Genomic DNA, 24,958 nt, shown 5'->3' with positions numbered 1-24,958 from the left:
CCTCCCCCACTGCAACTTGAGACCATTACACCTTGTACTGTCATCTGGTACCACTGAGAACAGTCTAGATCCATCCTCTTTGGAACCCCCTTTCAGGTAGTTGAAAGCAGCTATCAAATCCCCCCTCATTCTTCTCTTCTGCAGACTAAACAATCCCAGTTCCCTCAGCCTCTCCTCATAAGTCATGTGCTCCAGCCCCCTAATCATTTTTGTTGCCCTCCGCTGGACTCTTTTCAATTTTTCCACATCCTTCTTGTAGTGTGGGGCCCAAAACTGGACACAGTATTCCAGATGAGGCCTCACCAATGTCGAATAGAGGGTAACGATCACATCCCTTGATCTGCTGGCAATGCCCCTACTTATACAGCCCAAAATGCCATTAGCCTTCTTGGCAACAAGAGCACACTATTGACTCATATCCAGCTTCTCGTTCACTGTAATCCCCAGGTCCTTTTCTGCAGAACTGCTGCCTAGCCATTCGGTCCCTAGTCTGTAGCAGTGCATGGGATTCTTCCGTCCTAAGTGCAGGCCTCTGCACTTGTCCTTGTTGAACCTCATCAGGTTTCTTTTGGCCCAATCCTCTAATTTGTCTAGGTCCCTCTGTATCCTATCCCTACCCTCCAGCGTATCTACCACTCCTCCCAGTTTAGTGTCATCTGCAAACTTGCTGAGAGTGCAGTCCACGCCATCCTCCAGATCATTAATGAAGATATTGAACAAAACCGGCCCCAGGACCGACCCCTGGGGCACTCCACTTGAAACCGGCTGCCAACTAGACATGGAGCCGTTGATCACTACCCGGTGAGCCCGACGATCTAGCCAGCTTTCTATCCACCTTATAGTCCATTCATCCAGCTCATACTACTTTAACTTGCTGGCAAGAATACTGTGGGAGATTGTATCAAAAGCTTTGCTAAAGTCAAGGAATAACACATCCACTGCTTTCCCCTCATCCACAGAGTCAGTTATCTCCTCGTAGAAAGCAATTAAGTTAGGCACGACTTGCCCTTGGTGAATCCATGCTGACTGTTCCTGATCACTTTCCTCTCCTCTAAGTGCTTCAGAATTGATTCCTTGAGGACCTGCTCCATGATTTTTCCAGGGACTGAGGTGAGGCTGACTGGCCTGTAGTTCCCCGGATCCTCCTCCTTCCCTTTTTTAAAGATGGGCACTACATTAGCCTTTTTCCAGTCATCCGGGACCTCCCCTGATCTCCATGAGTTTTCAAAGATAATGGCCAATGGCTCTGCAATCACATCCGCCAACTCCTTTAGCACCCTCTGATACAGCGCATCCGGCCCCATGGACTTGTGCTCATCCAGTTTTTCTAAATAATCCCGAACCACTTCTTTCTCCACAGAGGGCTGGTCACCTTTTCCCCATACTGTGCTGCCCAATGCAGCAGTCTGGGAGCTGACTGTCATCAAATTTTGCATTTACTCTGGTGCAGGTAGATCACACTCTGTTAGACATTGAAGGCCTGATTTTCTGTTGCCCTTTGCCTTAAGTTATTTATACCCGTGTAAAGTGAATGCACAGTCTACCATATCTGATTAGTTGTGTTACGCTCACTTTGCTCTGGTGAAAATGACCCTATACTTTGTGTAGTAACAGAGAATCAGCCTCTGGATGTGTCTGATCACAGGCACTCTAGGAAACCTCTCAAAAGGATAAATTGTGGTGAATAGAATGCAGGCACTGTCCATGTGATGCATTTTAGGCGATGTCTACACTAGAGGGCTTACAGCGGTGCACCTGCACAGATGAAGGTAGGCCTCTTTAAGCTCTCATCTAGCTGCTCTGAGCTGATGGGAGAGAGCTCTCCTGTTGGTGTAATTAAACCACTCCCAGATCTTGCTGTTACTTCAGCTTTTCTTGTTGTGTGGACACTCCTGTTCCAATATCAAAGTGGGAATATATTTCTTTATCTATTTCGCGCCTAAATAATGATGCTAACAAAGTAAATAATGCAAGATATGCGTGTCTTGAATCACACCTGTGTTGTTTGTCCTGACACAGTGGTATGGTAGAAACACAATTTTTCATCTAGATCCCGTGCCATGATAGATATTCTATTACTGCTTATTCTGTGGCATAAACCTGGTTTATAACTTGCTTTGAAAGAGGTCTGTATTGAACTGCAGTTTAATTTTCCAGTTACTCTTCATTTTTTTGCAGTGACTAAAGGCTAGTCTATACAGGAAAACTTACCAGCACTACTGTACCAGTATAACTATCCTTCCATAGCTATCTTGATGTTGTTCACTGTGTAGCTACTCTTATGTGGAATCACAGTGGACTTTCTTCGGTTTAGCTTATTTTGACCTAATGATACTAATGCCAGTAAATTGCCGCATGTGAATAACCCCTAAATTGATGTTTCCTACGTTACTTAAATCTGTATGTTTGGCTGTGCTTCGCTTCTCTATCTAAAATCTTTTTTATGGGTAATGGAGAACTTACTGTTGAAAGATGGATGGGGAGTTCTGTTTAGCAAAATGGGTGTGAGAAGCTGCATGCTAGGTTTCCATATTTTGCAGTATAGTTTATGCCTCCCTGAGGTAAACACACTCTGGATTAGTGCAGTTATGATTATAATATTATGATGATGAAGGTGATACTGAAATGTGCTATAAATATACATAGCTGTTTGATGTGCATCTCCATGAAACTTCTCTATTTCTCTTTCAGCAAGAAACTATCTCCAAAACTAATACTGCTTGGCAAAGAGACCAGGCTATTTGGTCTTGACTAAAATCTTTGGAGGAAATCCCGACTCCATTGGAAATCTTTTTATTGACTTTGAGGGGCCAGGATTTTACCCTTTGTGTAAAAACTGTCACTTAAGGTTGTGGCAAAAATAATGCACTAAGGACAGCTTTTTGAAAGCAGTAAGTACACTGCAGAATCCATGCCCCTGAAAGCTTAAGAGTTACAAGAAGGATAAACTTTCAGGAGAGGCTTAAAATTTAAGGATAAAATGTAGCTCAGCTGTCTGAATTTCCCTTCTGGTATTCTACTGTCACTATTGGTCTAATTCTTTCCCTTTCCCTGCTCTAATGAGATCAAGGCTAAGCCTGGGGTTTCTTTCCTTGTTTAATGTATAGACTCTTCTCTGGTGCTCATTGCTACATTTTCTGAACAAAGCTTGCCATCATCCTGGGCGGTAAAGGAGTATTATCCCAACCTTTACAGATGGGGAAACAGCTCTCATAATCACTCAGGATTCAGGAAGTATATGGTATGGCTGGGACTAAAGCCTAAATCTGAGTTCCAGTCAGTGCCTTAACAGGACTCTCTTTCCTTGCTTTGAAGTAATTTTTCTTCGTGATAATTAAGGATTTAGGTTGAATCCAAGTGGTACACTAAAGATGCTTCCTATATGATTTATTTTACCGACATAATGTAGCTGATGGGAAAACTAATAGCAGACACCAATGTTTGTACAGTACATGGTGTGATAGAGCCCTGATCACTGGCTGAAACCTCTAGGCATTACCGTAATAAACTAATTAGTTATTAGATCAGCTCTTCATTTTGGATTATTTGTCCATCCTCCCTCCTACACAACTCTCCAGTATTTACAAAGCCCAGGGCCGGCTCCAGGGTTTTGGCCGCCCCAAGCAGCCCCCCGCCCCGCCCCCCCCAAAAGCCACGATGGCGATCTGCGGCCGCAATTCGGCGGGAGGTCCTTTGCTCCCAGCGGAGTGAGGGACCGTCCGCCAAATACCTGGACATGCCGCCCCTCTCTGGAGCGGCCGCCCCAAGCACCTGCTTGCCAGGCTGGTGTCTGGAGCCGGCCCTGACAAAACCACAATGAGAACGGAATCAGCGTGGAACATGATGATTGCTTGGGGGACAGACAGAGAACCAATTCAAGGTTGTTGATGGCATTCACAGATCAGCAGCACATGGTGGGTCACCACTTCTAGGCCTGAGAAACGAACACTGACTGGGATTGCATCGTAGTGTAGGTTTGTGATGATGAACGGTGGCCGCAGAACTCTTGGATGTGGGAGGCCACGTTCCTGGATCTGTGTCCCAAGTTCGCTTCAGCCCTCCAGCACAGGGACATCGGAACGAGAGCTGTACTGACAGTGGAGAAGCAAGGGGCAATCGTACTGTGGAAACTTGCAACGTTGGATTGCGATCGGTCAGTGGGAATCATTTTGGAGTTGGAAAATCCACTATGGGGGCCATTGTCATGCAAGCACATGGGCCCATTAATCACCACCTGTTATGCCAGACTGAGAGTCTCAGCAACGTGTGGGACATAGTGGATGGATTTGCAGCAATGGGGTTCCTGAACTGCTGTGGAGCAATAGATGGCATTCACATGCCTATTTTGGAACTAGTCCACCTTGCACAGAGTATGTCAACAGAAAAAGCGACTTTTCCATGGTTGTGCAGGCGCTGGTGGATCACCAGCGACGCTTCACTGACATGAACATTGGCTGGCTGGTCAGGGAGGGTGCATGACGCTCTCATCTTTAAGAACGCAGGACAGTTCAGAATGCTACAAGCAGAGACCTTCCGTCCTGACCGGCGGATTACCATTGGCGATATTGAACTGCCAATAATGGTCCTGGGGGACCCAGTCAACCCCTTTCTCCCCTGGCTCATGGAACCGCATACTGGCCACCTCAGCAGCATCGAGGAAAGATTCAGCTACCAGCTCAGCAGGTGCAGAATGACAGCTGAATGTGCTTTTGGTAGATTGAAGGGACGCTGGCGTTGTATACTCACAAGATTGGATCTCAGTGAAAAAAACTCCCAATGGTTATAGCTGCTTGCTGTGACCTGCATAATGTCTGTGAAGCAAAGGGGGAAAACTTGCCCCTGGGGTGTGGGGAAGGGGCAGAGTGGCTATCGGCTGAGTTTGAACAGTCAGACGTAAGGGCTATTAGAAGAGCTCAACACTGAGTGATACAGTTCAGGGAGGGTTTCAAGAGCACTTTAACAGTGAGCCACAGTAATGCATTGTGATGGACTCTGCTCTACCTGGCCCTGCTGTTTTGGGGCGTGTTAAGAATTGTGTGGTGCTTGGTGTACATGTATGAATATAACACCGTCAATGCATTGCATAATTTTGTTGTACTTGCTGTACATTTATGATTATTACTGTCACTAATACTCTAGTTGTCACACTGCACAGTAACAAGTACTGAAGTGGGTGCTTTCATTGCTCTTTGCAGCATACGTTGGGAATGAATAAAGATAAATTATTTTCCAAACAATAGAATTTTGGGTAACAAAACCGGGGCATAGAAAAATCTGTGCAATTTACAAGCAAAGTTAACAAGGGGAAAGAACACTCACGGCCATTTAGTCTACACTTACACTGACCTGTGACAGCCATAGTTGCTGTATGTGAAGCTGTGTCTGTCTGCGCTTTCTCTTAGTGTGGGTTGGTAGGGGTAGGCGTGTAGGCCCTGAGGCCATATGGAATGGCGCGGGCGGCGGCGGGGGGGGGGTGTGTGTGTAGGGACTGCAATGGGAGTCAAGCCCAGGATTATTGAATCTGGAGGTCCCAAGAGTCTGCAGCATCTGCGTTTGCTGGCGGAGAAGCCCCATTGTGTTCTGATCCTTGTCCTGCTGGGACTCCTGGGCCATTCTTCTGTCCACGAATTCCTTCCCCAGGCTGTCTGCAATATTCCCCCTCCAGCCCTTTGTTCGTGGTCTGATGCAGCACCGGCTTGTAGGATCTCACTTAACGTGTCACCTCAAGTCCTCTTCTTTCTTCTCCTTGTCTGGCTCAGGTGTTCCATGGGTGTGGAGAGGGAACCACTCAAGGCTGCAATGGCAGCAGCTATAGATAAAACACCCAGAGATACCATTATCACTATAGTCACAAGGGAAAGCGAAAGTTGGGGTTCAGAACTGCTTTCTCTTGCTCCTCTAAAGTTCTGAACAAGACCTGCTTACTGACGCTTCTGCTTCAGAGGGATTGTGCCCGGCACCACTCGCGGTACTGGCCACGGTGAGTATGGTCCACCAGAGGCGAGGGGAATGAGGGGGGAATTGCTCGGTTGCAAGACGTGGAGAGTGTCGGGCAATGGCACTGGATACTGGCCCTGTTTTCCACAGGTGATGGTGATTTTAGCCGATATATCCACTCCAGGGGAACGAGAGCACAGAGAGCACCGCTGCTCCTGGCGACCTGAAGCCTGTCCAGGCCCGTATGCCGTTAACGTGTTTACTGCAATGGTGCCTGCTAAAGTTATCACTGATTGGCATGAGGAAAGTGTCCTACCGTGGAGGAAGAAATAAAGCTGCCATCCCTAGAAACCTTTGGGAGAGGATTGCAGAGAACCTCCCTGAAAGTCTTTTTTAATCAAGATCTCTCAGGAGGACTAAAAGGACATCCCTGTGTATATAAACAAACTGCTGCCCCACCCCCGCTTAACTGTCTAGGGGAACGAAAAGCAGATAACTTTACCTCTTTTTGTTGTACCACTGCAACTGGATTGTGGGGGAGTCTCAAAGAGGTGCTGGCTCGTGGCATAGCTGGATCCCCTGGGCTCATGTCACCTATTTTCGTCCTCGCTGTTCATGCCAGGGGTCTGTGACTCATGCTCCTTGGAGGTATCCCCGGCGCTCTGCGGGATGTGATGGGGTCTCCACCAAGTATGGCGCACAGCTCTTTGTAAAAGCAGCAGGTGTGTGGCTCTGCTGTGGATCGAGTATTGGCTTCCCTGGCCTTATATGCCTGCTGCAGTTCCTAGGCTTTCACGTGGCTCTCACTGGTTCCTGTGATACCCCTTCTCCAGCATCCCCCATGCAATCTGCTCATAGATAAGGCTACGATTTTTCTCACAGAGGTCGCAGAAGTCATGGAATCTGTGACTTCCCGAGACTTCCATGACTTCAGCCCACAGTGGCTGGGAACTGCAGGGTCTTCCCGCCACCCACGGAGACCGGGAGCCGCAGGTGGCAGGGGAACCCCCCAGCTCCTGGGCCACTGCAGGCGGTGGGGGAACCCCACAGATGAGCTCCCTATTTTGTCAGGGATCTCTTTAGTAAAAGTCAGGGGCAGGTCCTGGGCTTCCATGAATTTTTCTTTATTGCCCTTGACCTGTCCCTGACTTTTACTAAAAAGATCTGTGACAAAATGCTCACGGGGGCAGAGTCAAGGTTACATGGGCTGTACCTTAACTCTGTATTTCCTGGTTTTCTGAAATTTGAATTTTGTTGAACTTGACATCTTGGAATGACATGAGTTGTTACTGGGAAACCTTAACTCAGCACTAAAGAAGGTTTTTGCCATTTAATTACTTAATATGGTAACAACAACCTTACAAATTTAGGTGCACAATTTAGGCACCTAAAAAGTGGTTTGCCTCTCAAAGATTCTAAGCACCCAGCACTTCCATTGATCCTTTAAAAATCCAATATGCTTCTCATGCCTATGGTTGTAGGGAAAAAAATGATATATTATGACTGTGTAAATACATTATATCAAAATGCATGCCACAGAAGGTTGTGCATGCAACTGTAACTTCATGACTTCATAGGATATCAGGGCTGGAAGGGACCTCAGGAGGTCATCTAGTCCAACCCCCTGCTCAAAGCAGGCCCAATCCCCAGACAGATTTTTGCCCCAGATTCCTAAATGGCCCCCTCACGGATTGAACTCACAACCCTAAGTTTAGCACGCCAATGCTCAAACCACTGAGCCATCCCTCCCCCTATTTCAATATGCAGCCTGAACGCTTTTTAAAAAGCAAGTTGCTTTATCCATTGTATCAACATTTAGAATCCTGTTTTCTGAGTGTTAGTAGAAAATGTATCAAAGGGGTAGCTGTGTTTTGTCCGTATCTACAAAAACAACGAGGAGTCCGGTGGCAGCTTAAAGACTAAGCCATTTATTTGGGCGGAAGAATCTACAACCTTCCGTGCAAGATTGCTACCAGATGAGTTTTGGCAGAAAATTTAGCCGTGAAATGTGTGTAATCAATAAATGTATACAACAGAGTGGAACTCGCATTGAAGTCTTTTTTCCATTGAATAACTTCACTCCCTAAATGGTAGTTCGCTGTAACCAGAAATACCCTTTGCACATTGCTTTGAATAGAAACAATTTATTAATCTTGTTTTAGTGCTGTCTGAATGGGGGGCGGGGGAGGGGGAGAGATGGGGAGCTGGCTGTCAATTTGTTAAGTAGGTTCTTTAAAAAATAAATATAGATATAGATAGAAATATTAAAGATTTTTGGATGCTTCTGCATGTTTGGCTTTAGCTGTTGGAATGATTTTATGAAAACTATTTAACTTGCAGCAAAGCTGTTTACAAAAGACTTCCCTGACATTTGATTACAAATGTATAATATTCAAGAGTGTTTTTAGTGACTTCAAGTGTGGCCTTTCCCTTTGAAGACGTTTCTTAGGCACAGACTAGTGTAGCAGGAAAAGTTTAAATGTGAGGCAGTGTTTGTCATCTGATCTTTGCAACAGTATGATTTATGTTAAACCAAATCCTTATGAGTGGATTTTAGCACTCTTATTTTCTCTCTGCTTGGCTATGAAGTTTCTGCTGCTATTAGGGTAGTAACAAGTCCAGTAAAAATTCATAGATTCTTGGTTGTATGACTTTGAGGAATTTCCTATTGAAGGTTACATGGGTCTACAATTTTTGAGAAGTCGTCTGCTTCAGAGATAAAATGTGCTATTTATTATGTATTTTGATGTGCTGAATTCAAAGATGACAATTAAAACAACTGGCTACTGTTTCTAAGATATTTAAGTTTTTACATTTTATGTTTATGTATACTGTGTAGATAGTAGAGTTTTAATCATAAATTGTAAACCTAGGTCTTTTCATGTGTTTATGGTTGCTTTACATGATAATATTTCACCTGTCCTGTTTATGTAACACTTTAAAAATCAGCAAAAGGGTTATGTAAATAAAATTTATTATGAAACAAAAGGCAAAAAACTATTATGTACATAGTTTAGTCCTATTCAGTGTCTACTCGGTGCTTCTTGGCTTGTCTCTTGTATTCATTAAATGGAGCATCTCTTGTCACTGACCAGCAATAGTCTGCAAGTATTGATGGGCTCCATTTGCCCTGATAGCATTCGTCCTGGTGAAATAGCTCTCCGTGCTCGTCGCTCACTGCTCCGCAGTTCGGTGGAAAAAAATCTAGATGAGAGTGCAAAAAATGTTTTAGTGACATGTTGCAACCAAGGCTTTTGTATGCCTTGAGGAGGTTTCCCACCAACAACCTGTAGTTGTCTGCCTTGTTGTTTCCGAGAAAATTTATTGCCACTAACTGGAAGGTTTTCCATGCCGTCTTTTCCTTGCCACGCAGTGCATGGTCAAATGCATCATCTCGAAGAAGTTCACGAATCATGAAGAAGAATGGGACAAGATCCTTTTGACGGTCACGGAACATGGAAACCCTAACATCACCTGCCAGGAGATTCCACTGCTGTAGTCTGGAGCCCAACAGCTCTGCCTTACTCTTGGGTAATTCCAAATCCCTGACAAGGTCATTCAGTTCACCTTGTGTTATGAGGTGTGGTTCAGAGGAGGAGGATGGGAGAAAATGTGGGTCCTGTGACATTGATGGTTCAGGACCAGAAGTTTCATCCTCTTCCTCATCTGACTCAAGTGAGAATGATTCTGGTGCATCAGGAACCAGCAGTCCTTCTCTGTGGGGTACTGGGCATATAGCTGATGGAATGTTTGGATAATGCACAGTCCACTTTTTCTTCTTTAACACACCTTTCCCAACTGGAGGCACCATGCAGAAGTAACAATTGCTGGTATGAGCTGTTGGCTCTCTCCAAATCATTGGCACTGCACAAGGCATAGATTTCCTTTTCCTGTTCAACCACTGGCGAAGATTTGTTGCACAAGTGTTGCAGCATATGTGTGGGGCCCACCTCTTGTCCTGATCTCCAATTTTGCAGCCAAAATAAAGGTGATAGGCTTTCTTAACCATAGTGGTTATACTGCGCTTTTGTGATGCAAAAGTCACTTCACCACAGACATAGCAGAAGTTGTCTGCACTGTTCACACAAGTACGAGGCATCTCTGCTCACTTTGGCTAAACAGAAATGTGTCTCTTTGCAAAATCAAACGCTGACAAATAAGAGAGTATGACACTGTATGATTTCTAGAGCTGAGATAGGGCAATTTGTTCAGCAGAGTGATGTAAGCTTCGTTATGATTGCATCATCCGTGACTTCTAGGAATAACATGATGCAATTCATATCATGTATGACGCAATACCAGCTTCAGATTGCATCATTCATTGTTTTGCCTAAAAAGCAAGTACTGTCCAAACCCAGTCATAGATTTATTCATAGATCCAGTCAAAGATGTATTTTAGTCATTTCTGGTTGAAATTGAGATCCCTTCCCTTTATAACTCTCTTATCCTCCGCCATTCCCAAGTCAAGGGTCGTATATACTGACCCAATAGCATATCTTGAAAACTAGAGCCAATCAACAATTTTAAGCATCATTTTCGTTCTCAGTGACCCAGAATTAGTAAAGTTTGACTACATTTATTTCAGAAGCATTTTGGCTGTAGAGCAGTGTTAATGGAAAGATTTCCTTGTAATGTCCAGATAAATTTCATATTCCAGTGCAGCCAGTTGTACATTCAGAAAATAAATGGTAACTTCTATGTTTTAAAAAAATACTGATGCATTTAGGGGCAGTTCGAGAATTGTGTTGTGCAAATAAGTTGTTTGGCCATGTTAGTGATTTTTTTCTGGATGCTTAAGTCTTTGGGGTAGGGGTTGTGGCGTGTGTTAAGAAATCTATTCACAAGGGGAGGGCTGTGCTTCTTAGAATCTTGACAAGTTTCTCAAATCAGTTTTCTGCACAGTTCCACAGCTGCATTTTTAAAACAAAATTTCACTTCCTGATTGAAGCAAGATGGGGTAGCTTTTTACCTTTGGAATGTGTATTCATTTTAGTGTATATCACTTCCTGTGGAAAAGCATATAGAGTGCCTCTGTGGCTTTATTTTAGGAGGGTGACCCTCTGAATCTGAGCCGTTTTGTTAGCAAATAAGCTCTTGCCCAATATTTTGCTGAGAACGAAGACTGTAGGATGATCTTTTAACTGAGATACTGGTACCTGGCCTACAGGGGTCCCTTAAATATTTTTTTAAATAGCCTTTTTATTATTACTGTTAACTTGGCAGAAATGGTGAAATGTAAATGAGATCTCTAAAACATTGGCCTTCACGCAGTTTGGGACTGTGAATCAAGACAGGTTAGTGTTCCTTTCTGGTTCCCGTGCACTAGCACAACACTTCGGGGGGTTTTTCTAGTGTTTTAACAAAAGTAAGACCAACACTGGCACATCAGAAAAATCTCCATTTAATGTCATGTTTATCTTTTTGTAAGACTTATTCACATAACCAGAATTTGGAGTTTAAAATACTTTGGCCCAGTTCTGCTTTTATTGACTTAAGTGGGAGGTGAACTGAACTCCCTGTCAATGACCTTGTACCATAGCTATCTTCTTCAATGAATAACTAAAATCCTTTGAAAATGACAGACTAATAGTAATTAATACTTACAAAGGCAAAAGGGTAGATAGGCGATTACAGTTCACTTGTGGGGCAGAGTTTGGAACACTTTTTTTTTTGTCTCTGCCCAGGAAGGAACAGTAGCTGCTGCTGGTGTCAGACTCATGGGAGCTCTGTCTAGGTAATTTATATAGTCCTCAATGCCATAGTATCCAAGTGCTTCACAATTAATGGTAAGATTTAATCCTTGCAACATCCATGTGAAGTAGGGAAGTGCTATCACCATTTTACAGAGGCACAGAATAGCTGAAATGATTGCCCGAGGTCAGACAGGAAGTACATGGCCAAGCTGAAAATTGAACCCAGGGTTTCTGAGTCAATGGTCTGCGCCCTGTCTGCTAGCCCAGCTTTCTTGTGAAAGACGGATCATATTATTGGGCCCAGAAACGGTGGGTTAGAACTGTTCTGTAACTTACGAAAGTGAAGCTATAATTAAACATTATTCTGAAGTGCTTCTCATTTGCTAGCTGGTGTGGCTATAGCTAAGGGTCAGTGTTTCCAGTTGTAAACTCCCGTTTTCAGGGTGTCCTATACCTGATATGTTTATACACTCACTCTCAAAAGTAAACACCCAGTACACTCCGCTACTTGTCCAGGAATGTGTGTCTTTCTCACATAGCTTTTAAAAGCAGACTGAAATCCTGCCATCTTTGCACTGGAATGAAAAGAAGCTTTGCTTGTTTCTTGCTACAGGGAGAACATACGCACTTTGGCAAGCAGCTTTGCTTTCAACTAAAAAGCTCCAGTTTTTAGAGCTGATTTAATGCAGAGTGCTAGTTTGGCTTTTGATCCTTTTAAAGCTGGGTTATTTGATGTGAAAAACACCCTGGATATTCTGCTGAGGAGGGGAGCAGCTTTTCAGTTCTCTGTGTGTGGCTTCTGGAGAAGTCCTGGCAGACCACTGAGTGGCAGGGGACTCGGGGAAGCTGGCTATGCTGATCTATAAATAAAGGGGCCTCTATTTCTTTGGATTCCTTTGCTGGAACTAAATGTCATGATCAGTGAAACTCTTACCTCATTAAAAGAGCACGCCAGACTTCTGCAGCGTATGTGCAAAATGTGGTCTGTTCCGTTGGTCTGATTTGCTGAACAGATAAAGGGATTTCTTAACCAAAGAATGGCATGTAGTATATGATTCTGCCTTTCAAAAGGTTTATTTCTATTCATATGACAAAATAAGGTTTTACTATTAAATATGGGGTTGGATTTGACTTGGCAGATATAAGAGCCTTCCATTACTGCTATAGTTAAAATATGAAACTGCCTGATGTATGTCACTGGTGCTAGCCAGTGGACATGTAGCAAGCCAAGAATTCCCCCATCAATGTCTGTTTTTGTGAAAATATGGCTAGCTGAATGCTTAAGAATCAGGATAGTTGTAACCGTAATAAGCTTCCTTTATTGGAAGAGGCAAAAATAATGGGATGTACCTAGAGGGTTTTTTTCCTATCTAGTATCTCTGGAATTTGGGACAAGTATGAATATTCCTTCTTCCTAGCATTTTTATTTTCTGGTAAAATGTCTTTCACTCAGTAGTGCATCGTTCAGCAGTAACAAGGCATAAACCAAACTATGTGAGGTATTGAGGTCTGTTAGTATAGAAACTTAATGCTGTATTGGAGCTCTCAGTTTATGTACCTGGGGTCTATGGATAGATACAAAATGTTAGTTCTGTGTTCCCACCCTGTTTCCTCCCTCCCCCTTCCCCCATCTGCAGTGTTTAATTTCTAAATATTGGTCAGACTGGAACTTTAATGTTACTGTAAATCTGAAACACACCTTCCAACTAATGTACAGCGATTCCCCTACTGATGGAGTATAAAGAAATTAATAGAACTACAGTGTTGGTACAGTGAGGTGAGTGTCAAATCTTCTGTAGTGAAGGAATAATGTCCTGTCAATTTCACCTTGCTCTCACACATATGAACTTTGTCTTGAGGGGCAAAAATGGTGTATTCTTCAAACCGTGTTAGCTCAGGCAAGTTAGCTTAATGTTCTTGAAAAGCCCTGGAAAGACTCAGACTGACATGTTTGAAGTTTATTGTAGCTGGTTGTATTGTAACCTAAGGGTACTTTTATGTTAATCTATATCAGTTGAGAAAAAGTGTTTGCCTGTCCAGACATACCCATGGAGAGAAATTGGGGGGAGGAATAGGATATGAAAATGATTGAGGAGTTGGAGAAAATAAACCAGTAGAAAACAAATGAGAGACTGCTGAACTCCTGGTCTTCCGTTGTCTCCGATTCTCACTGACTTAAGGATTTATCTGGTTACTTTCTGATTGAATTGGACTCTTATTATACATGGCAATGGTACGGTCATCCGTTGAGGAGAAAATTCACTTCTTAAATAGTGTAGCTGGATCTCAGTGTCTACAGGATTTAAGTGCTTTCGCTTATTATGGACTTTTATAGCAACTACTGTGACTATACGAGATTTATTTGGGAATGTTGTTCATGGGAAAGTAGAAGCAGCAACTTTGACTTTATTCAAGATTGTTAGCCATTTTATCAAAGTGGTTTTCAATTCAAAATTCCTGGTTATTTTTCCTAATTTATGTTTTGGCAGTTAAACAAGAGTTGCTTATTTTTGAAAATTAACTTGAGATTTCACTTATACAAAATTCTTAATAGGCCTTCAGTAAAGTCAGTAAATATGTACGGATTTTTTATCACAATCATAGATTGGCTTCTGAAATTACACATTGATCAGGATTAATTTTTTAACAAATTACAAAGCTAAAAGTAAAAAGCTTCAGATTAAAGATTTACACTTCATAAATTGTTATTGGATGTTAATAGAACACAGGTGAATCACATATGTTCCATTTCAGTACAATGTGTCTTTTCAGTGACCACTTGTCAAGTACGTATATAACCATTTGAATCAGGCCTTCAAATACAAGCTCTGTTATCACTGTCTCAGTTTATATAGTGAAATAAAGACCTATGCAAATAGTCATCCTTCTTAGTAATTGCATGCTTTATTTAAAGAATTGAATGCTGAGTTAAGAAATGAGAACTTGAGAACCATCCATGTTAAGTATTATGAGCTGTCGCGTTTTTGCAAAAAGAGAGCATGTTTCCTAAAGTAGATAACTCCTAACTGGTCAGTGTTTATAACTGAAGTTTCATCTAAAGTTTTAACTTTTTAAAAAAACCTAAAATGTGTAATCTACAGCGCAGAATAAAAACTTGGGGAGAAAGGAGGGTTTGCTATCCTGGTCAAGTGAATGGTGTTGATTCTTTCTTCATGTTTCCTAGTAACTAGCCTCAAATAACTTTTGGTAAGGTTGATAATTATCCTGTAAAATTACCTGGTAGTAAAATTGATTGCCAGTAATATACCACTGGAAGGTAACAGTTGGGTTGCTAGCCTACACTGGTGGTCTAAACAGTCCCCTTTGTGTAGACTTCATAGCCACACATGTGAACACTTTCGTTACTGACAGGTTTCAGAGTAGCAGCCGTGTTAGTCTGTATCCGCAAAAAGAACAAGAGTACTTGTGGCACCTTAGAGACTAACAAATTTATTAGAGCATAAGCTTTCGTGGGCTACATCCGAAGAAGTGGGCTATAGCCCACAAAAGCTTATACTCTAATAAATTTGTTAGTCTCTAAGGTGCCACAAGTACTCCTGTTCTTTTTACTTTCATTACTGCATAACTTGTTCACAGATTAATTGATGGTGTGTGTGGACTTTTGATAAACAATTATTTGTAGCTAGAATCATGCACTTCGCTTTATAGCAGCTTTTTCAAGCTGAGCAACTGAATAACACACTTCAGAGTATGTATTTGGAATTCACGTACTGGGGACATAATCCTGCAGCGATCTATCTTGCTTTACAAGAATTTTGACTGTGTAAGTTCAGTTTGAAATTTCAATGTCAACTTGATTTTTTTTTTTTGATTTTTTTTTTAAGCAAACTCCAGTTGCTGATACAGCACCTTTTGAAAGTAATATATCCTGGAATTTAAAAAAAATCCCTAAATGGTAGTAATTTTTCTACTCTTCCCTATTATAAGGGTTTCTTCTGTAAATTTCCCCTTTGCTAACTGATACATGGAAGCATTTAATTTTTTTATACAAAAGTGTTTTTCAAATGTGCAAAGTAAACTGGTTTAAAAAAATGAGAATTTCTATAACTTTGGGTGCTACAACTAATCCTAGAAGGAACCAAATTTTCAGGCAAAAATGAGACTTTCTAATTAATTCTCTTCAGAACTTTGCACTATTCCCATTTCATGCTTAAACATGCAAAACCATCTCCTTGCTTGCCAGAGAGATTCCTTTAATACTCAAGTAATAAACTTTCATCATGCTAAAATATGGAAGAACATCTTTGTTTGTGCTTGTTTCAGTAGAGTTCATAGTTGTAAACAATGGGAATCTTAAAATACATTAGAACTAGATATCTACAGAGTGAGAACAAACTAGAACCCAGTTGTGCAAACCTTACGCATGTTGGTGAGCACTCACACGAATAGTCCCAGTGTCTTCAGTGGAACTGCTTGTGTAAGCGCTCACCAGTTTGAGAGAGGGTTGTGCATCTTGCCCTAAAACAATAAATATGTTAATTCAGATGATCACATTATATGGTAGCTTTAAGTGATTGATTGAACATGACAGTTGATGTAAGGCTTGGAAGTGGCCTTGAAGAGAATATTCTTCATAGCTAGTTGCAAGACACTTCACTGCCCCCTCCCCTTAAGGTGAGGAAGTTTTGTCTGTTTCTGCCCTGCATCAGCACCTGCCCTAGCCATGGGCAGTGCAAGTCGGTGCCCCACTGACACTCTACAGCACACCCGAGCCCTGCGAGCATCTCCCTGGAGTGTCGAACCCCTGGCCGGTCCACTGGGCTCTCACAGAATTCACATATTTACTGCTCCCAAATGGTGCCTCATCCTCAAAGGATACCTGCACAACACTTTCAAAGGGCAAGCCTGAGAGCTTAAATTCATTACTCTGCTAGACACCAAAAATCATAGACTGAACAGGGAAACTGGGTTTATGGTTTATTACAACAGTCTGTAATCCACTAACCCCCTCTTTTTGTCCAATGACTGCAGAGGTGTTAATGGGCCACTCCGCTTTGAATGGTCTCTTACAGTATGTGTTAACTACTTATGCTTTTGCTAAAAGAAGAACAGGAGTATTTGTGGCACCTTAGAGACTAACAAATTTATTAGAGCATAAGCTTTCGTGGACTACAGCCCACTTCTTCGGATGCATATATGCTTTTGCTGTATCCTGTGAGTTCCTTTGCCAGACCTAAAGAAGAGCTTTCTTTGGCTCCAAAGTTTCTCTATCTCCTCAACAAAAATTGGTCTAATAAAAGATATTACCTCGCCCACCTTCCCTCCCTAAAGCAGCCTTTTTGGTTGGTCCTCATAAGTGCTCACTTAAGACAGGCTCCACTAATCAAAATTCCATTCCATACCCAATCTGTCTGGGTAACCAATAAGCACTTCCGTGGTTTATGCACAGTCTGTAATTATGCATGTATTGTGGCTTGTTACTGCAAGCAACATTAGCTTCTTGGAATTATGTATTTGCACCCCTTGACTAGCCATTCTTGAATACCAGGTCTGTCTTGTTTGAGCATAGATTCTAGGACTGGAAGGGACCTCGAGAGGTCATCGAGTCCAGTCCCCTGCCCTCATGGCAGGACCAAATACTGTCTAGACCATCCCTGATAGACATTTATCTAACCTACTCTTAAATATCTCCAGAGATGGAGATTCCACAACCTCCCTAGGCAGTGTTTAACCACCCTGACAGTTAGGAACTTTTTCCTAATGTCCAACCTAAACCTCCCTAGCTGCAGTTTAAGCCCATTGCTTCTTGTTCTATTCTTAGAGGCTAAGGTGAACAAGTTTTCTCCCTCCTCCTTATGACACCCTTTTAGATACCTGAAAACTGCTATCATGTCCCCTCTGTCTTCTCTTTTTTTCCCCAAACTAAACAAACCCAATTCCTTCAGCCTTCCTTCATAGGTCACGTTCTCAAGACCTTTAATCATTATTGTTGCTCTTCTCTGGACTCTCTCCAATTTCTCCACATCTTTCTTGAAATGCGGTGCCCAGAACTGGACACCATACTCCAGTTGAGGCCTAACCAGCGCAGAGTAGAGCGGAAGAATGACTTCTCGTGTCTTGCTCACAACACACCTGTTAATACATCCCAGGATCATGTTTGCTTTTTTTTTTTTTTTTGCAACAGCATCACACTGTTGACTCATATTTAGCTTGTGGTCCACTATAACCCCTAGATCCCTTTCTGCCGTACTGCTTCCTAGACAGCCTCTTCCCATTCAATACAGATACGCTTTTTCTCTATGCCAGTGATGGAGTGTTAATAATTAGGTAGTCAAGATGAAAACGAACATGCTTGAGTGTGCAGGGTAGAGCTGGTGAGTTAGATATTTAATTTTTCTTTTCTGTTTCTTTTCTCCCCTGTGCTTAGTCTTTCAGTAACTTCTCTCATTGCCTGCAATTACAGCTGCTCTAATCTCTTCAGGTTATTTCATAGCTTGGCCCTGTCCTTGGGTATATTTGCTGCCTCTCCAGTTTCATCATCTGCAAATTGGATCAAACTTGCATCAAAGAAACCCCAACAAAGATAGTTATGTTTAGGTTTGTCATGATTTGACTTTTATCTGTAAATGTCAGTAAATGTTGATTTCACTGTAGGACAAACCCATGAAAAATATTTCCATCAATAATCGAAATTTACAGATAGGCAAAGAAAAACTTAAGGCTGCTTAAGAACTTAGTGTGATTTAAGGATATTTATGTTGTATATTTTGATGTGATGTTGACAATTTGTGTTTTTAATGTTTAGATTCAAAAGTTAAAGGTTTATAACTATCTAATGTCATTAAATAATTGTCTGATACTCTACTGTTTGACTCCCTTGTAATTTCCTACAACTGTAAATTTAAATTTATAAAAATAAAAGAAGTGTTTAGTAATAAAAATCAATATTAACTGTTGCAATTACAAAAAAAAAAAAAAAATAGAATTCTGCCAAGCCTAATGATGATGCAGCTCTGGAGAGTACACAGTAGTACTTGGATTTTGGGTTTTTTTGTTAGTCTCAAAATCCTGAGAGCCGTTGTCTATCCCAGAATTTCTGGGAAGTATCTCTATGTGAAGAGACACATTCTTTGCCATTATGGCACCTGGAAGTGCTTTGAGCACCCGGGTGGTCCCTGCACCAGAACTGGGAAATACTCTAGTGAGCTTTTTGACTGCCCTGTTTGGGTGTTTTTAATATAAATATAATGCAGAAGGTGTTAACATTCTATCTTTCATAGATGTCAGCAAGGGACCTGGATCCAAGAAATTCACTTTTTCCGTGAACTTTGCCATTTACATAAAGTTTCTTGCAAATTTATGCAACTTACAGAATGGCACTGGCTTATGAAGGCTTGTTTCTGTGTGATGCCTGCTTTGAACTTCGTGGCACAGTCATAACAAGCAAGTAAGGGATGTGATGGCACTAGTATGAAGGAGGCTAGCGTCACTAACTGGTCTCAAATTTTGTGGACTTAAATATTTGTACATGTGGCTTAGAAATTTCACAGCAAGTCTGATGTTTTGTCAGTCTTCTGCATCTGTGAGAGCAGACATTTTCCTTTCTGTGTGAGTGTAAAATGTAGAACTCAGAGTGAAGGACTAATGATATTAAAGCCAGAAATCATAGGACTGGAAGGGACCTGGAGAGGTATCCTAGTCCAGTCCCCTGCACTCAAGGCAGGACTAAGTATTATCTAGACCATCCCTGACAGTTTTTTTTATAACCGCTCTTAAAAACCTCCAACGATGGAGATTCCACAGCCTAAACTGCACTTGCTGCAATTTAAACCCATTGCTTGATTCTCAGAGGTTAAAGAGAACAATTTTTTTCCCTCCTCCTTATAACAACTTTTTATGTACTTGAAAACCGTTATCATTTCCCCCCTCAGTCTTCTCGTCTCCAGACTAACAAACCCAGTTTTTTCAGTCTTCCCTTATAGGTCATGATTTTTAGACCTTTAATCATTTTTGTTGCTCTCGTTTGGACTCTCTCTCCAGTTTGTCCACATCTTTCCTGAAATGTGGTGCCCAGAACTGGACACAATACTCAAGTTGAGGCCTAGTCAGCGTAGAGTAGAGCAGAAGAATTACTTCTTGTCTTGCTTACTGCACCCCACTAATATATTGCAGAATGTTTGCTCTCTCTTTTTTTTTTTTTTTTTTTTTTTTTTGGCCAACACTGTGACTGACTCATATTTAGCTTGTGATCCACTGACCCCCAGAATCCTTTCCACAGTACCCCTTCCTAGGCAGTCGTTTCCCATTTTATATGTGTGCAACAGATTGTTCCTTCCTAAGTGGAGTACTTTGCATTTGTCCTTTATTGAATTTCATCCTGTTACGTCAAAATGTTTCTCCAGTTTGTCCGGATTGTTCTGAATTTTAATCCTATCCTCCGAAGCACTTGCAACATCCTCCTCTTGGTGTCGTCCACAAACTTTATAAGTGTTCTCTATGCCATTATCTAAACAATTGATGAAGATATTGAACAGAACCGGACCCAGAACTGATCCATGCGGTACCTCACTCAATATGCCCTTCCAGCTTGACTGTGAACCACTGATAACTACTCTCATGGAACAGTTTTCCAACCAGTTATGCACCCACCTCATAGTAGCTCCATCTAGGTTGTATTTCCCTAGTTTGTTTCTGAGAAGGTCATGTGAGACAATATCAAAAGCCTTACTACTTTTCCACTGGACAGTCTTGCCTACATTTCAGACTTGATCTCCCCACCTCTGCCATTGTGGCCTTACTCTCCTGAGTAGAGCTTGCAAAATACAATCCAATAAACCTGCCACCTAACTCCTACAAAAGTAATTAGCCAAGCATTCACCCTGGTTCTTCTGTAGTCAGTTTCCTGTTTAACATTTTCAGTGCTGCCTACCTTATCTGGAGACTCTGCACAAAATGCACCTCTAGTGCTAGTTCCAATGGACTGCTGACATCCACAACACACTGAAGTAGCTGAAGGGATTAAATCAGTGCTTATAGTAAGACGTTTTCACCTTTTTCCACTTTTTTTCCGTTGACCTGTCTCCAGGATAGAATATTCCATGCCATATCCCAGAATACTGTGTTGAGAAAAATTATTTTTAAATTTCTGAATTACTGTATTAGTTTTATGCAGAAACTAGCTGGCTAACCTAATGATTCTGTGCCATTTGGATGCATGTAGATTTAAACACAACTAGAGAAGCCCTGAACTCCTTATTCGTCCTAGGAAGAAAAGAAAAGGCATAACCTCTAGAAAACCAGCGCCAAGCATATCTGCTGCTGCTCACATCTACGTAATCCTTAGGTCCACCCTTGTTAAGGTGAAATATGTGACCTCTTTGCTTTTCCTTCCCTCCAGATTTACAGGAACGGATGGGCCAAGTGGTTTTGGATTCGAGTTGACGTTTCGACTAAAGAGAGAAACGGGGGAGTCAGCGCCACCTACATGGCCGGCAGAGTTAATGCAAGGCTTAGCCAGATACGTCTTCCAGTCAGGTACTGTACCATTAAACAATTCCTGCCTTGTTTTCTATCACTCTAAGGCTTGGTCTACACTCACCCCCCAAATCGAACTAAGGTACGCAACTTCAGCTACGTGAATAACGTAGCTGAAGTTCGAAGTACCTTAGTTCGATCTTACCTCGGTCCACACGCGGCAGGCAGGCTCCCCCGTCGACTCCGCGGTACTCCTCTTGTCTAGCTGGAGTACCGCAGTCGACGGCGAGCACTTCCGGGTTCAACTTATCGCGTGCAGACAAGACGCGATAAGTTGAACCCAGAACTTCGATTGCCAGCCGCCGAACTAGCGGCTGGGTGTAGACATACCCTAACTGTGATGGGTTACGTGAATGTCAAAGTGCTGGATTTGAATCTTGTATTTATTCAAGTAAATCTCTGCCATTTTAGTCTCAAGATCGGTCTTGTGTGAAAATGCTGTTTGGTCAAAATAAATGTGTTGCTTTCACCAGCCTATTGGTAGATCTCTGTGCTACTGTACAGGTGATCTAGGTTCCCCCTGCCGTAAGCTGCTTGAAGGTACAGAATGGTTAGGCCTTGATAGGAAAGGGAGTCTTTGGGATTACCTTTTAGTTACTCCTCTAGACAAATGAGGAGCTGCTCAGTGATGGAAGAAGATGGCTGTGATATGAGGTCTTACGGAGGCAGGGGTTAAAGCTGAGACAAATGGAAATCCTCAGGGCTGTGTCAGTGATATAGAAGATCTCCTAGGAAATGTCAACTTTCCTATGTTGTACAATATAACTGAACTTAACATAAAAGGTGGTTACAAGGAGGAGGGAGAAAAGTTGTTCTCCTTAACCTCTGAGGATAGGTCAAGAAGCAATGGGCTTAAATTGCAGCAAGGGTGGTTTAGGTTGACATTAGGAAAAACTTCCCAACTGTCAGAGTGGTTAAGCACTGGAATAAATTGCCTCGGGAGGTTGTAGAATCTCCATCATTGGGGATTTTTAAGAGCAGGTTAGACAAACACCTGTCAGGGATGGTCTAGATTAGCGGCTCTCAACCGGGGAGTCCATGGCCCCTGTGGAGCTGCAAGCAGGTTTCAGGAGGTCCGCCAAAATAAACTAGAAAGCAGGGCTGGCATCAGACTTACTGGTGCCCTGGGCAGAAAGCCAAAGCCCAACCAACTTAGCTTTGTGGGGACCCCTGTGGCATGGGGCCCCCCAGCAATTCCTTGTTTGCTGCCCCCTAATGCCGGCCCTGTCTTTTAATCTACTGGATATGAGAAAAACAGTTGTTGTGGCACAGGTGGGCCGTGGATTTTTTATAGCACGTTGTGTGGGGGGTGTCGGGGGGGAGGCTCAGAAAGAAAGAAAAAGGTTGAGAACCCCTGATCTAGATAACTTAGTCCTGCTATGAGTGCAGAGGGCTGGACTAGATGACCTCTCGGGGTCCCTTCCAGTTCTACGAATGGCCTGTATGGTAGACTATTAATTCACATTGTGTTTATACATGTGATTCTGTGGAGCGATTGTGCAAATAGTGATTGCCTTTTTGATCCAGTTTGGGGGTTCTTCCCTGTTAAAGTAGCTTCCTAAATCTGTGATTACAAAGCAGCTAAGCACGCACAGATTTGTAACTGTTTCTCTGCCAGTTAATAAATTGCTCAGTAACTTCTCTGATTCTGTGCTGTTTTTTCAGTCAGATGAGTGACTTTTTTAAGTTGGAGGAGTCCAGAAAAAATATGATCACCGTTAACTCCATTGCTGCTGATCATGAGTGCAACACCCCTGCACTCAGTGGCAGTACTCACATGGTCGCTTTCTTTCAAATGCTGACTCAACCGAACAATCTACCCACAAATCACTTATCATGATCTTAAGAATGTTGCTTGATGCCGGGTGGAATGAAGACACCGTCTCTAAATTTGGCTATTGAAGAGGTGTGCGGGCCCATTTTCACTGTTGTGCCATTGAAATTCCGGTCCAGTTGTTCTTAGTTGAGATTTTTTGCCTTGGTTCCTCACAACTCCTAAAGCAGTTTTATTCCATGTGATTCCCATCAGCTGTCCCAGATTCAGAGTCTGGGTCAGAGTACACGATTCCCTACCTAAATCTGATATACGCAACTCTAAAGCATTTGCTGTCAGGGGATGCATTAATAAGACTACCTTTTTTTTCCGTGCATTTCTGAGATGTTTGCCTCTGACTTTGCAATTGCCTCTAATGTCTCACTTATCGATGTTAATATTATTTGGTCCAAGATTTAAGGCCATTTTTGCAGCATTTCAAATCCCTAAACACTGGAAGTTCTCATACCATGCTTATCAGTGTAGTGTCTGAGCGCTTTCACTTGTGCATTAAGTCATGTGACTCATAGCCGTCACTTGTTTGTTCTTATTCTCTCCCCAGGAGGAGTGTGCACAGTAGTGTTTTGACACGATTAAAAAAAAATACTTACTGGCCATGTAAACCATATTACTCAAAGAGACAAACTTCTGAATCTCTTCATGTTGCATTTCTTGGAGCAATCCAGTAATAGGAATTTCGTGTGGACAAAGTGACATTTTCTGTTTCTGTGCATTTCGCGTGAGCAGCAGACAGCTTGTGTACGTGTAATTGGTGGTAAGCCATTTAGAACAGATTCCCTACAAGAGGACTTCTCATGCTTTCTGCAAGAGACATAACTCCATCTTTCAGACCTGAAACCATAAAACCAGCTTTCAGTATTCTCTGGAAAGAGCATTTATGTCTTCATAAATTTCTGTTTTTCATCTTTGCCACGTACTTCACATTTAATTGGTCCATGACATTCAGTATTACCCTGTAAAAACAACAAGGAGTCTGGTGGCACCTTAAAGACTAACAGATTTATTTGGGCATAAGCTTTCATGGGTAAAAACCTCACTTCTTCAGATGCATCTTTAAGGTGCCACCAGACTCCTTGTTGTTTTTGTAGATACAGACTAACAGCATTATCCTGTGTTGATTCAGATTGGTGCTGTCTTTATAGCCCTCATGACTTGTGTTCCAGACATGCTTCAAATATTTTTAATAGACTGTGTTTGGGGGTCTTACTTTTTTTAATTGTCTATGTAAATCAAGGATTAACTTGCAAAGTAAACGGTCCCTCGTGGTAGCAGCTAAGCTTGCAATTGTGAGGCTATAACTAAGCATTAGAGAGGCCATCCCTTTCCCAAAATAGAAGGAAATTGTGTGTTGCTCAATGAGTAATCAAACTAGAGTTTATTTTGCTACAAAGCTTGTTCTGCAAAGTCTATCGCTTGCTTTTCTGGCGTAAATAACGGTTTCTGAATTACCTTACTGTAGCTGAAAAGCTCAGACCCATCTCTCTCAATCTTAGACATCAGGTCAGAGCGCTGACAGACACATTTGAAATGGATTTGGCATAGGGCATGCTCAGTGGTGGATTTCTTCTTCTTCCCACCAGTCTCCCCAGGTATTACTTGTGTATCTAAATGCATCCGCCCCTTCCCCTCTCAGCTCAGTCTCTTGCCCCTACACCTGATACAGCTCCGTACTTTGCTTCAGTCCCACCAGCCACCTCCTCTGTGGGACTCCGAGGCGATATGATAATACAAATAATGATGACTGGCAGCTCAGAGCAGCTGTATCTCGTGTCGTTTAGCCTACCTCTAGCCTCCTCTGTGGTGCTTGGGGAGGAGCGGGAAACTGACACTAATGGTCCTTCCGCTGCCCCCCCCCCCTCCCCCCCTGGGTAATGAGAATATATTCAGCTTGTCCTGATCACTTTGCAAAGCTGAAATGGATAATTCTGCTTTGTCCTGCTTTTCTCCCTTCCTTGGTCTTGGGCAAAACTTTAATGCCATACACTGAATATTAAAACAC

At 42.4% G+C, this 24,958-nt stretch overlaps 1 protein-coding gene across 2 annotated transcripts in view; it reads left to right on the top strand.

Moving 5' to 3' along the window:
• The window catches only part of SUFU (SUFU negative regulator of hedgehog signaling), a 119,796-nt gene that overhangs the window by 18,476 nt on the left and 76,362 nt on the right, over positions 1-24,958 (top strand). For both annotated transcript variants that reach the window (XM_065552660.1, XM_065552659.1), the window contains exon 3: positions 20,989-21,125. In XM_065552660.1, the coding sequence (XP_065408732.1) occupies positions 20,989-21,125 (137 nt within the window). The remainder of the gene's footprint in view (positions 1-20,988; positions 21,126-24,958) is intronic.

This window comes from Chrysemys picta, chromosome 7 (assembly GCF_011386835.1).
Source record: "Chrysemys picta bellii isolate R12L10 chromosome 7, ASM1138683v2, whole genome shotgun sequence".
Taxonomy (NCBI): domain Eukaryota; kingdom Metazoa; phylum Chordata; order Testudines; family Emydidae; genus Chrysemys; species Chrysemys picta.
This window is presented reverse-complemented; position numbering and strand designations above follow the sequence as displayed.